At 32.5% G+C, this 14521-nt stretch overlaps 1 protein-coding gene across 2 annotated transcripts; it reads left to right on the top strand.

The window, feature by feature from the left end:
- The first annotated feature begins 3453 nt into the window (after window positions 1-3453).
- Window positions 3454-7734, top strand: LOC149543917 (uncharacterized). Of its 2 annotated transcripts, XM_089798564.1 has the most exons (7): window positions 3454-3818; window positions 3913-4038; window positions 4141-4439; window positions 4541-4674; window positions 4774-5783; window positions 6038-6328; window positions 6427-7734. In XM_089798564.1, the coding sequence occupies exons 1-7, from the start codon at window positions 3567-3569 to the stop codon at window positions 7417-7419; spliced, it is 3105 nt and encodes a 1034-aa protein (XP_089654690.1). In that variant the 5' UTR covers window positions 3454-3566; the 3' UTR covers window positions 7420-7734. The 2 variants fall into 2 exon arrangements, with proteins under 2 accessions (XP_089654690.1, XP_089654691.1); XM_089798565.1 differs by lacking the exon at window positions 3913-4038 and having other exon boundaries at window positions 3456-3818.
- Window positions 7735-14521: the final 6787 nt, after the last annotated feature.

Genomic DNA, 14521 nt, shown 5'->3' with positions numbered 1-14521 from the left:
TGAATAGAAAGTTCTCTACATGTAAATTGAAATGACTATTAATGGCCCTTAATTTGTTTGGGCAATCTTTACTAGAGAAGATATTTAAATGCAAAAAAGGGTTTTAAGTTATGGAGGCTATTCTAGTTCCTAAAATTTGTGTCCATGAGAAATTTGAGATTTCTACCTTCCTTAATTGGTCAAAGGGGCAAGTGACTTTTTAAAAAAAAGACTTGATAGGGGTTATTTGAAAATAATGTGTTTCTCTCTACCACCATAAGGAATTTGTAGCATATCTTTAAAATGGGACCAGAGCCTGAAGAGTAACAGTATGGAGGAATGCTAGCATAATGACTTACATAGGTTGATTTGTCTACAACTCAGTCCATAAGTCTTATGAAGTGTATATTGTGTATCTCAAAAGAAGCTTCTCAATTTGAGATTGAAATGAGGATTGGTATTGGGGCCCTTCATTTTTCTCCCTAATGCAATTAATAGCATATAAAGTCATGAGAGTGTCAATTCTTTGGTTGAATACACTCAGCAAAGTAAAAAGTGCAATGGAAGTGTGCCTCCCCATAGATCTTCAAGGAAGGGAAAAGTTGTAAGCTTAGAAAGAGTTGCACAAGACCCCATCTTTGTCAATATTGTTGCTTTATTACACTTATAAGAAAGGCCTTGATTAAGCCCACTTGTGGCATGAGCAGCGTTGGCTACAACTATTTGGGATTACCTCTCGATAGAGAGAGGAATGATAATGTTCATAATGGAAAAGATCAAGATTTTATTGGTCCAATGTACCAACATAGACAATAGAGTTCCCAAGACTACTAAATCTATTGCTCTAGTGAAGTTCTCAAAAAAAACTAGTAGCAACAAGTATGTGGATAAAGATCATGATGGTCACACAAACACAAAAAACTTATAGGTTTGCTCACATAATTCTAGGTTGAAAAGAACATATTCAACTTTTGTAGCAGAAAAGAAAGAAGATTCATCAAACATTGCTTCCATTGTAGATGATTCTTCTACAATGATAGATGAAAATCTCTCATCAATTGAACAAATCATAGGAAAGAGGCAAAAAGACACTAGAAATGAAGTAAGTTCTATAAGATCAAGAGACAAACAACTAGGTGTTGTCTCAACCTACTCCTCTCTAGGGTTTCATATTGCTCTCGTATTAGATAAAGAGAAAATGTTTAGAAGCTTGCACAATTTAGAGACTAAAAATAATGAACCAATAGTACCTGAGCATAGTCAAATAGAGATTAGTGGGTCTTCTATTGTGACTACATCCAATGTCAAAAAGCCAAAAATGGTAATACCAATTTTAATCCTCTCAATTTTTGAATGTGAAATTTGTTATGTTAGCTCTTCATGGATCCCTTATTTGATTATGCAATATAACTATAACAATGGATGCATGTAGGTAACCCAACATGGAAAATGGAAAAATGTACCTAGCAATATCAATCAACTAACCAAAAATATCACTATTGATAGCCAAGAAATATTAAGGGGACTTAACCAAGATAATGCCTCTACACACAACCTACTAGACAATGAGATAGAGGAAATTGAAACATCTATGCAATGACATGACATGGCATATCAGGAACTAGAAAAATATTACCTCCTTGAATAGGAAATAAGATATGATGAAAACTTCAACATGAGAAATTTTGGTGCACTCTAGCGTACATTCCACAATTTTCTGGAACTTGTATGGAATAAAATCTTTTCAAAGATTAACCAAACTAAAATCTTTATTGGCCTTTATTCTTGTAAAAGAAAAAACCATTAGGTACTCCTTTCTCATGTAAAAAGATACATCTTGAAAATTTTGGATCGAAATCCTGGAGCTTCTTAGCAACTACATTCTCCTGGTTCAGATGTTCAAAGATATTATGTAATCAACTACTTTTGAATATATTTTTGTATTAATTACCTTTGAATATATCTTTGGATTAAATAAATGCATGTCCGCTCTGATGATGACGTAGTGTGATCAGTAATAGTGACAGTAAAAAATACACACAATTGAATGTAGAAAAAGAAACACACACAATGAAATCTAGAAAAAGAACTTGTTTTAATTCTTCTACTAATTTGCATAGTTGTAGTTCCATTTTGTAAGTAGGAAAAAGAGTAGAAGCGAGAGATGAACAACTTGTTAGAGTTGTTGAGCACTTAAGGATAAAGACACCTTTGCCCAAAAGGGGTTTTCCATTTTCAGCTTTCTTTCCTTCAATATTTTAAGCTATAGTAATTATTGTCCAACACTTGTATTTGAATGAAATTGCATAGATCAGATTAGGTAGTATACACTCTATTTGTTGTTATTTCTGGCTTGGTATCTGTTATGTAAAGTGAAAAGGTGACTTCTTGTATACTAGACTAGGAATACTTGATTTTCATTCTTTCAAGAGCAAGGGCACAATTATTAAGGAGCTTTTGTTGAGGAGGAGCAAAAGAACTTTAATATTTGTAGACATTCGTTATTCTCTATGATAAATATAAATTGATTTATCATTTGATCATAAAAGGCACTCTAATGTGTAGAGCACTACTCTTATGGTTAAAAAATAATAGAAGAATTTAAAAGGACCTACAATACTTTGCAATTCAACACGACATGTTTTCAAAGTTTTTAAAGAGATATATGTTTTTTTTTTAATATGATGAGTTTTTGTCATTTTCTAAATCCAAATCAAACTTTAGGTATCTAGTTTTTGCCAAATCCAAATTTCTGAATTATGATTTGGACATTTCATGGCCATCCTCATAGCATTTCCAATGTTTTGGAGAAAGAGCAGTACCAAATTCACTTCCATCTTCATCATATGGACATTTCTCATAGTTAATATGGGTATGTTTTGTGGGCATTCGGATCTATTTGCCTGCTGTAGGCAAATAGAATTATAAATATGTCATTCTAGATTTTCAATACAGAAGCTATCGAGATATGGGCATTATCATTGATCTCAAAAATTATTCCTATTTCTTATTTCAGACACAATATCACAAGAAGCAGTAATAATTCAGCGATGTAATTACATCGTTATCTACAACAAGTTTACCGATAGAATACAGAAACAAATATGAATACTAACATTTATGTCTTTGTTAATTTTCTTGTCTATAAAGAATACAAATTAATGAAAATAATCATTTTACTTAAGCTTCAATTAGTTGCAAATTAACAATGACTTTAAATCAAAAATCAAAATGAAGATAATGACATCTAAATCGGCGTGACTCTTGAACCTGTGGGGTCCAAGTGCTAGTTTAGTTTTGAGGTATCTACTTTGTTTTTTCCTAAACAGGTGTTTAACGAGAACAAAAGTGGATGGCGTGGCAGTAACATAATATGCTTCTCGATTTCTTCCCAAACGGGTGGGAAAGCGTCCCGACAACAAAAGAGGTGTCGAATAACTTCGTCTGAAGGCAATGAAACTTTTAACCAAGTAACGTATTTCCATATTGTGTCCAGGGCGGTGAAGCATCCCGAAGCTCTTTTATTGGGAGGACGACATAGGCATCAGGAGACATCAATGTGACTTCAGGAGACATCAGCATTTGACATGGGCTGTTGTGCGTCCAAGCCGGCGGAGGAGGCGCCTCCTCCTCCACCTCAGCCGCCGCCGCCGCCGCAGATTCCGCCCGTACAGCAGCAGCAGCCGCCGCCGCCGCTCGTACGGCCAGCTCAGACGCAGTGGCTCAGCCTGGAAAGCTGTATCCATCTCTTTCAAACCATCGAAAAGGAGGCTATTGACGTTCTCGTTGATTATGTGATCGATCTGATCGTCGAGAAGCTGCAGTCCCTTCTAAGCCAGGTTAGTGTGAAATTGAGGTCAGCTTCAACCGTAACCATATTAAATTTTAATTTCTTTTTGTTTATTTCTTATGTTGGTGTCCTTGTAAACGCAGTCAAGTAATTCCTCAGACCTCTTTTCTGGTTCACCGAAGGGTCAAGGGGAATTAGTATGGAGTTCCCTTATCCGAAGTGGGACTACATTCCTTCAATTTTTGAATGCGAATATTAAGCTGGATATGGTTATTGTTTATTTTGATTTCGTTCTGTAGTCAAGACTAACTGATTTCACGTTTCAATTATGTGGCAGAAATTAGAATTTATGGTGTTTGTATGATTTATAGGGAGACGAACGAAGGGGAAAAGATGTAGCACGAGTATTGGATGATATGGGGAAGGTGCATTGGGCAATTGGAGGGCTATCCATTATTGCTTTTCTGCTACAAGAGATTCGTCAAGTCTCGGAAATATACCAGGCGGAATGCATAGAACTCTTAAGACAACTGGCTGAGCTCGCTGGCCGTATAAAACTGCTAAATTACGATAAGCCAGAAGAAGAAAAGGTTTTGAGAGGGGCGATTACAATTATTGTTGAAGGATCCATGCTCTGTGCTTCTCAATTGATGTCTAGAGATCTTTTCAGGTCAATGATTGTCTTAATTACATTTTTGAATTTTATGTAAATTATACTATGATGATCACTAATTCTGTCTGTTTATTGTTACTGAAATGATCTGCAAGCAGTTCTTTGAAGGCTTCTGTGGACTCCATTAGTTTGGTGGCTTTACAATTAAGAATAAAACAGTTTCATACTGGAGTAAAGCCAGAGCAGGGTGTTGTCTTCCCTCCATGGGACCCTATTTATCCAGATTACGCAGGTAAATATATGTAATCCCTCCTTGTCCAATACTTTTAACTGTATTTGCATATCAAGTTTGCATCACTGTTTACATGTGTTGTAATTCGCTTATGGGCAGTTGGCATCGAAGGGCAAAAGAAACAAGTAATGGAGTTGTTGGACATTGGAGGTCGAGATAAGTCGCCACTAGTGGCTCTAGTTATTTATGGATCTGGGGGCATTGGAAAGACCACGCTCGCTACTGCTGTTGTTGCGGATTTAGATCTCGCCAATTACAACTATTCCGGAGTTCAGATCCAAAATATTCGCTCCAGGAATAACATTAGGCTTATACAGGAGCAAATATTGAAAGATGCCTTCCCAGCATATGCTTTTCACAGGAATGCGGCATTGGCAAAGAGTGCAGAGGGTCGGGATCACCTCATCAGCGCTTTCGGAGCACGTGGAAACAAGCCAGTATTTCTGTTTATTGACAACGCTCTTCGCGCAGAAGACTTGCGAGAGCTTTTTCCAAAGCGGTTAGCAGGCCTTCCGAAGGGGAGCAGAATACTCATCACAACTCGAGATTTGGGTGAAACGGATATGCTCAAAGACGCAGGCCTTGAATGTCGTCAACATGATGTGGTTAGTCTGCCGCAGCAAGAGGCAACCAGAATTTTGCTCAAAGATTTCAGTCCTCCTGATATTAAACAGATGGAAAATGTGAGAAAAGCCCTTCAGATTTGTGCCGGGATTCCACTAGTATTAGAAATTGTTGGTGCTCATCTGCGCAAGCATAACTACACGGGAGACAAATGCACGGAAATGTTTCATGATCTGGAGAGAAAAAACGAAGACAGTCGGAGCCAAAGTGCAGTTGCTCTCGTGTGTAATAAGCTGGAGCCATCTACGCAAGAGGCGTTTTTCGATATTTGCTGCTTCTTTTTCAACTCACGGAGGCGCCGCGATGTGGAGTACATTGTTGGAGGAGATGAAATTGCACATCTGGAAAAGGCGGCTTTGATCAAGACGTCCAGGCAAGAAATGATGATTGTTCATGATATCATCCAAGAAGAAGGTTTGCGTATGTCTGAATCCAGTAGAATTGTCGATATGAAGTCCTGGCTCCAAGTTGTCGATGACGATCAGGTATGTCTTAGACTAAGTACCAGAATGAATGAAATATACTAGCATAAATACATGTTTAAATTATTTTTGTAGCTCAATGTTAATACTAATATAATGAAATATACAAGCATATATCTCTTTGGAACGCCATGTTAAGAAAAATATATCAGCACGTATATTTTTTAAAACATCTATAATAAGAAATGTTCAGTGATATCATTCTCCAGGGTTTATTTTCTCCTACTTCTCCGCATATTGATTCCATGTGTTTGCAGAGGCTCGGTCAAATTAAGGGAGTCTGGCTTAGCGGGGAGGATTCTGAATCTGGGCATGAACTTGATGAGAGGCGAATTTTCTCAATGAAAAACTCTCTGAGAGTTCTGGCCTTGGGTGACAAGATAAATGTATCACGATCAGGCGAAACGATACCACAATTTGCAGAATTGAGGTTTCTCTATCTAGGCGGCGACATCTCTGCTTTATGGCCTCCCAACTTAGGGTCCCTTGAGAAGTTGGCTGTGTTCCATGGCCCTGTCTTTAAGGACAGCATGACGACTTTGTATCAGGTGAGTCCTTACTCATAATTTCTTATAATTTGCTACACTTATTTGTTTGTTTATATTTGGAATGGATTGTTTAAAATAGAATCACAATGCGGACGCAGTTACCCAAGAAACTACGGTTGATGAAAGCCGCAGCACAATCTACCAATCCTCCCAACGTCATCCCAGATGCTCGTTTAGATCATGAATCTGCAAACGTGGAGGAATTCAAGCCTGCCGACGTCATAGAAACTTCTTCCTTGGAGGAACTGGATTTGAGAGAATTGAGAATTTTCCAGAGATTGCCCGAGCGGCTTGATCACTTAACTGCTCTCAAGGTTTTAATTTTAGATGAATGGGATAAAATGCAGGAGCTGCCCAATCAGGTATGTGGACTGCGTTCATTATATAAATTGAGCATCTGTGGTGGCGTTTCTTTGAAGAATCTGCCAAATTCCTTTGGGCAATTGAGTTCCTTAGAAGAGTTGATCTTAACAAGCTGCAAGCAACTGGGAGAATTGCCCTCTACTTTTGGAAACCTGAGATCGCTGAAACACTTGAATCTAGCAGAGTGTGTCAACCTAGAAAAATTCCCACCAAGCTTTGGTAATTTAACCTCTTTAGAGGTTTTAAATTTAGAAAAATGCTGGAAATTGAAAGGATTGCCTTCTGAATTTGGGAGTCTGGGCCAGTTGAAGAAGTTGAGCGTGCAGTCATATGAGCTTAAACAATTGCCTCCTACCTTTGGGAATCTTGTATCTTTACAAGAGCTGAGGTGCACTATTCCCGAACTGGAGGAATTGCCTGATACCTTTGGGCAGCTCTATTCTTTAACAAATCTTGATTTAAGTGGCTGTGTGAAATTGAAAACATTGCCCTCCAACATCGGAGGTCTGAGGTCACTAAAAGCTTTCAATTTATTCTCTTTCTTAAGGCTAGAAGAATTGCCTCCGAACACTGGGGAACTTCCACGCTTAACGCATCTGGATTTGAGGCAATGTAACAGTTTGAAAGAATGTCCAAAGCTTTTTGTTCTGAGTAAAGGAAATCAGGGGTTAAGCATTTGGCTTCCAGATCACCTAATGGCCGGGGAACTCTCGTCTTCATCAAATTAGCGGCTCGAATGATGGTGTCTTTCAAACAGTGATGGTGTCTTTATCTCGACCTACATGGCAGAAACAAGTCCATCTTAGTGATGTCAGTTTGTGCTATATAAGATGCTTCTATTGTTGGGTATTGGTGCTGTGTATGTGAAAATGCAAGTATATATTTCTTATTAAGCTGATAGGCTCATATTAAGCTGATAGGTTCATATGTGGGAGCTTTGTTCCCGTTTTTTGTCAATTCTTGCCAGAAAATTTTCAGCCCTTCTCGTTTTTTATTTTTCCTGATATGTTTGCTCATAATAAAACTTACTATTTTTTTTTCCACTTTTTAAATGTCACACTATACTCTGTATTTCTAACTTTGTTTCCAGTTTCTTTTTTCCTCCTAGTTTCATGGATTTTAATTAGCTTTTATTTATAAAAAATAAATTGTTTCATTCAAAAATTTGTGTTTTGACCAAGAGTTAGGTTTGACATTTGTTGTAAGTATTTTACAAATTTTTCTCAATTTAACTTTTAGCATGGAAATTAAATAGACAAATAAATATTGCAAACACATAAACCATTTTCATAGGAATATTTTAGTATAATTGAAAAATATAAATAATATTTTGATACGGGAACCTATATATTTATTCTCATTATTATTTTAATTAGTTTCTAAAGTGAAAAATCTAAATGAATTAATTGAAGAGATAAGAAATATTGCTTTTCATAAATTAAAATTTATTATAAATAAAATTTCTATCTAAATTAAAATATATTAATATGCTTTTTTTCCTTCTATTATACAAAATTTTAACAAAAAATTACATCCATATTTATTTCTTAAAAAAGTAATAGAATTTATTACCAAAACTTTAGTAGAACATAAAATAAAACAAAATTCAAATATATAAAAAATACTTACTAATTATACTCTTTTTTCTAATCTTATTTTTAATTTCTAATATATTTACTAAACCTCGAATTTTGATAAAAATAAATTTTAAAAAATAAATATAGTAAAAAAATGAACTTTTTTGTCTTAGATGATTGAAAATTCAACTTTTAAATTACGACCAACATATCTATATAAGTTATATTGTGTTCTATTTCAAGGGTGTTCTATTTGAAAATATGTATCACAATGTTATAATAACATAATCATGAGATCCACATTTAAGAATAGTGCAAAAATATAAAAAAATACTTTGGTAGGTAACATATATAGTTATTCACATTATTATTTTAATTATTTTCAAAAGTAAACAATATAAATGAATTAATTGATGAGGTATGGAAAATTTCTTTAACGTATTCATAAATTAAAATTTAATATAAATTAGGCAAGAGCCTACAACACAACGGTAAATTGTGAGCCTCTTATTGAAGAGGTCTTGGGTTCAAATCTACCTGTGCTTAATAAAATAATAATGAATAATAATAGATAATAATTAATCTTGGTTTCGGCCTCTTACGGATAAATTTAAAAAAAAAAAAGATAAATTAAATTTATATCTAAATTAAATTATACATGATATGCATATATTATTTTTCTTCTATTATAAAAAAATTTAACACATTTTATACATATTTATTTCCTAAAAAAATAATAGAACTTATTACCAAAAGTTTAGTAGAACTTTAATAGAACATAAGGCTAGATAAAGAATTGATTATTAAAAAAATATTTAAATAAATAAAAACTATTTTTTATCTCTATTATATTTACTAAACCTCTAATTCTGATAAAAAAATATTTTTTTAAATGCATATAATAAGTAATATACAACAAATGAATGTTTTCTTCTTAGATGATTCAATTCTTAAATTACAACCAACAAGTTTACCTTTTTCTAAAAATATTAATAATTTTATTACTATTTTAGTTAAACATTTATGCCAAAAAAAAATATATATTATTCTTGATAGAAAATAGTTATTAATAACAAATCATAGAATTTAGTGTTTAACTTATTAATAGTCTATTTATTATTTAACAATTTTTAGGGTGTGACATGTATATATTTCTATGAGCTTATTGTTGCATGTACATAAACATGCAACTACTAGTTAAATATGAAGTCTTGTTGTTGGAAGAAGATAAGATATTTTATATGAGCAAATCTCTTATTTGGTTTGAATAATAAAAATATATTTTCTTTCTGTAAAAAGATTATGTTTTTGGTATGGTTGTAAATTCTTTTTATGTAATAATTAATGTTATCTATATGTATTTTAAAATTTATATTTAACAAATGAATCAAAAAATTGTGATCAATAAATAATTGATGTCAATCATTCATTTTCCTTAAGTCAATATAAATCAAATATACAAATTCAAACTCCATTTAATTGGTGAGTTTACTAAATGTGTAATAGTGTGGTTAGTTATGTATGGGAGAGAGGGATAAATTTAATAAATATAAATTTAGTGCCTTTTGGAGGTTGCATAAAATTTGAAGGGGCTATAATTTTGTTTTAATGGTTGGTGTGTGATACAAATGTAGTAAGAGGAACCTCGAGGAGTGCGGTCCATACCATGCATCATGAGTTGCATAATAGAAACATCAACAAGTGATAGTGAAAATGATAGCCAACAACATGTACGCTTAAACAACAAGAATACAAACCTAATTATAGATCAAAATATAGTCACACTTGTCCTTCAAATGTTTCAATAGTTATTTGTCAAAGAGCTGCCTCTAACTATCCCAACAAGGATAAATTACATCAATATATAAAGCCTTTACAAAAAAACATGTCTACCATGAAAGATCACATTTTTCAAGGTAAGGAAAATATTAAAAAAATATAGGTCAAATCTCACTCAAGCAGATGAAATTATTATTGTGAGTTACTCATGCTCATGGTGGACAATACAAATATAATGGTCACATAATCATCGTCCTATAATTAAAGAGTTAGATGTATTAATAATTCAAATATTTAATACATGTGAGAATGACTATAATTTTTACTCTAATTGAATTCATGTTTATAATGCATTAACATAAATAAATAAAAAGTACCCCTAATAGAAGGATGTTGTTTTCAGTTTCACTATTCCTTAGTTCTATGGCTGGGATTTCAAAAATTCTTTGTACAAGTCAAAGTGATAACAAAGAACTAACATAAAAAAAGGCTAGTTTTAAAATATTCAAGGTCACCTAGAAAGTAAAACAAAAAACTCAACAAAATTTATGATAAGACTACCAAAACATATTGTGATCTACACATTAATATATCATCTATAAAGATAAGAGCATTAGAATGGTACTATTATTGATTTGCTCCAAATAATCTCAAACCCTATAAAAATTATACTACATAAGGTGTTGCCTAGAGTTTTAAAATCCCAAATATCCTACTTTTAGAACTAAAAGAGGGAGTTTTCAAAAGAAAATTTCATGAATTATTTTTCATTATATTCAATTGCTTAAAGAATTAAATATTAGATAGAAGTTTTCCACAATCTATTAGAATTCTTCATTGTATTTTTTGGGTAGTTTGTGTTTCAATTTTTTTGCATCAATATTTTCAATCACACTATGTGATCCATCAATGTTTCTCTTAGCTCTCTCAGCCTAATGATGGATTAGAGAGTACGATATAAAACGTTGGTGTTAAAAAAAAATGAAACATAATCTGCCTAAAAAATACAACAAAGAATTAAATATTACTACATTTAAAAGTAAAATAATAATTTTAAAAATTTATTTTAATGTAACATTAATTTCTCACATAATTTGTTCTACAAAGAGTTAATCGTTCTTATTGTAAAGTGAAATGAAAATAAAAGAAGTAAATTTTGTAAGCTAATGGGGGTGGAATAAATTTGAAAAAGAATGTGGAAATAAATAATTCTTTAAAAAGAATTAATTATTATTGCAATATGGATGTAATATTTAAGAGATGTTGTTTGGATAAACTACATGAAGAGAGACTAATGGAAAAATAAATTTTAGTGAAAGAAACTTATGAGTATTTGTGAAGTACTTGGGCAAAAATTCTTTAAAAAGGGAGAATACTAATGTAAAGGGGTTCTTCTAATTTAAAAAAATCCTATGTATTTTCCAAGAAAAGAGAAGAAATTTTTAGGATTCAAAGATTGTAACAAAGAGGTAGAATAAGGTGATGGCCCATATTGAAAACAAATAAAAATATGTAGAAACAAGAAACTATTTGTTATTTTGTCTGAATTGTATCTTCAAGAACAATAAAGAAAATTTATAAACGAGATGGCAATAAGAGTTAAAAATTGTTATACAAAATTGTCTGAACTAATATCAAGCTATAAATAAATAAACTAATACTAAAGAAAATGTAATCTAATATTTAGTATTTAGGAATCATGTAGATTAATTATTGACATCCACCCTTTATTTCTTTCTTATGTGCATTAATAAGTTTTTAAAAACTAAGAGTTGAAAAGGTCAAAAAGTCAAAGCCAAATTTAATCGCACTTTTCGATCTATAGCCTAACCAAGAGAACCAATGACCACCTTTGATCAACAAATCCAAGACCTGATGAAAGAAATTTATGAAGTCCAACAAAAGGAATTGATGAGCTATCATGAGAAACAAATTTGAGAAACTAAAATTCAAAGACCTCAAAAGCTTCTATAATGACTATATGAAGTTAACCAAAAAATGTTGAAAGACAAAAATTCATACTGTAGGGAAGATCACATAGATTATTACCCTAGACAACAAGACACTTATTCTATAAGAACATTCAATTTTTAGTACACATGATTGGTTGTCCATAAAATCATCAACGAAATCAAATAAGTAAAATATATTAACATCAATTTATAGGCTAAAGAGATTGGTGGATAGATTAATTTTCATCATCTTAAGTAAAATTCTCACTTTGAGATGTATTCTAGATGAGAATAATTTGTGTTTCTTCTTTCACTTTTTTTTTCCATTTTAAAATTGTACTATTTTTTTGAAGAATGACTTTGTTATCAAATTATTGGAGATAGAGTCAATGTTTTGTGTTAAGATTAAAATGGATTGATTTCCACTAAGCTTTGGAGTATATGATTAATAATTATATCCTTCCATCACCACTAGACTATAATAAAGATATATCAAATCTCTTAGGGATCATTGTCGAATAATTTAAAATTCTATAATTAAAGAGTTTGATACTAATGCACTAAGAGAAAAATGCAAGTTTGTACCATTTGATGATAAAGAGACAATTTGACAAATTTTTTAAATGAAATTTTTCTCAGAACAAAATCATATTATATAATCAACATCTTGTATTGTGTAATCCTTTAGGGGATGGAGGGTGTCCCTCACAAAATGTAAAGTTGATTCCTTTAGGAATATTTAAAAAGGAAGGGGAAATGCTAGATTAAATATATTATATTAAATTGTAAATTAGTTAGTTGAATTTATTGATCAATTTTTTATTACTTCCTATTAGTAATTTCTTTCATTCTTTAGGGGAAGGATTTGTACTACTTCCAAGGGAATACCGATAATTATTTAGATAAGCTCTATAGTAACATTGATAGATACTCCTTTGGCCTCCGCTCAGCATTCATTCTAATAAAAATAAAACTTAGCAAAAAGGTAAGGCTCATGATCTAACATCTTCTCAATATAGGAGATTAATAGTATCAAGAACTTAAACAAAAACCCATTACTAATTACTAGAGAACTATAATGATGAGGATCTACTTGGATCAAATTAGTAGCTATAATAAACTTTAAATGAATATGGAAAGCTTTGCTAACTAGAGAAAAAAGTAAGCTAAATAAAGAAAGATTACAAATTGAGTTCATCCAAATATTACCATTAAATGTTTCAATAAAATCCAAGATAGGGCATCCCTTCCCTGAAAAGGGGTTTTGGGAGGGGGGGAGAGCAAGGGGGGGACATCACCTCCCCCATGAAAGGAACTCCCAAAGGTCAGGGGAAAAAAGGGAAACATAGCCATGGTCAGAGCCATAGCTAGGCAAGGTTAGAGAGGCTGTAAAATTCTATGAAAGAGCTCATGAAGAACTACATTGGCATTTGTAAAAAAATTGAAACCTTGGTGGATTTCTCCACAAAGGTCATGCACTTTTCTGCCACCACTCTCTATTTCTTGCAGATGAACAAGGATGAAGAGGACTTGGGAAAGGAGAGTGGAACCACTTGCTCCATTTGTGGCTTCCTGGAGGAGAATTGGCTAAAAAATCTCCTTGAGAAACCTATCAAAGAGGAAGGGGTGGACATGCACATGGAAGAGCCCAAGGAGAAGAAGAATGAGGAGGGTGGGAAGAAAACGGGCAACTAGCCCTTGTTCTATTTTTTGATGTTGTTCTTATGTTTTTGTCCTCGATGAACTCGGTGCCCTATGAGGTTTTGTTACATGTATATTTTTGATCAATTAGTGGACTAATAGCAGCAATAAATCTATTAGATGCTGGTATGTTTTTACTTTTCATATAATTGTTCGGAATAGGGTGGATGGTAAGAATTTATTTGGTTTGGAACTTTTCTGTGTTTTTTTTCTGAACTTTAAAACTAGTATTAGTTAGATAGGTGGGTGGTAACCTCTGGCTATTTTTCATTAGCCCTTTTTGTACTATAGAGTCAGTCCCCCTTTCTTTTGGCTACAATCTAATACTTCAAAAAAAATCCAAGAAAGGAAAGGATGTTCACAACTCAAAATTATAATGATAGAAGAAGATAGTGTGAGAATAAAATATTAAAATAATTTTTTTTTAAAAATAAACTTATTAACAAATCAGGAAGGTTGGAGATAATTTTGACCATGCAAATTGTTGCAAACATACCATTTGGGGTATTGTCAAGAATAGTCCATACCCTTAAATTATTAACAAATGGGCCCACATTTTTCAAACTATGAACTCCCATGTTCCCAAAAGGTGTGTAAGAAGCTGGATTACTCAAGACTTGCTAAGATACATTAGCAATATAAAAGTCTAGGAGAAATAATTCACAACATACAAAGATCTGATTTCATAAAAGTTAAGAAACCAAGGTTGTAAATTTAATTTTATAAATACATTTAATTTCCATGAGGTGTACCCATTGAATAAAAATGGTAATTAAATTTTTAACTAAAAGGCATATATAATCAAAGCATGGGGAGTGAAA

This window comes from Cupressus sempervirens, chromosome 8 (genome assembly GCF_028749045.1).
Source record: "Cupressus sempervirens isolate cs-2001-9-10 chromosome 8, ASM2874904v1, whole genome shotgun sequence".
NCBI classification, from domain to species: domain Eukaryota; kingdom Viridiplantae; phylum Streptophyta; class Pinopsida; order Cupressales; family Cupressaceae; genus Cupressus; species Cupressus sempervirens.
Note: the sequence above shows the minus strand (reverse complement) of the source record. Positions and strands in the feature narration are given on the sequence as shown.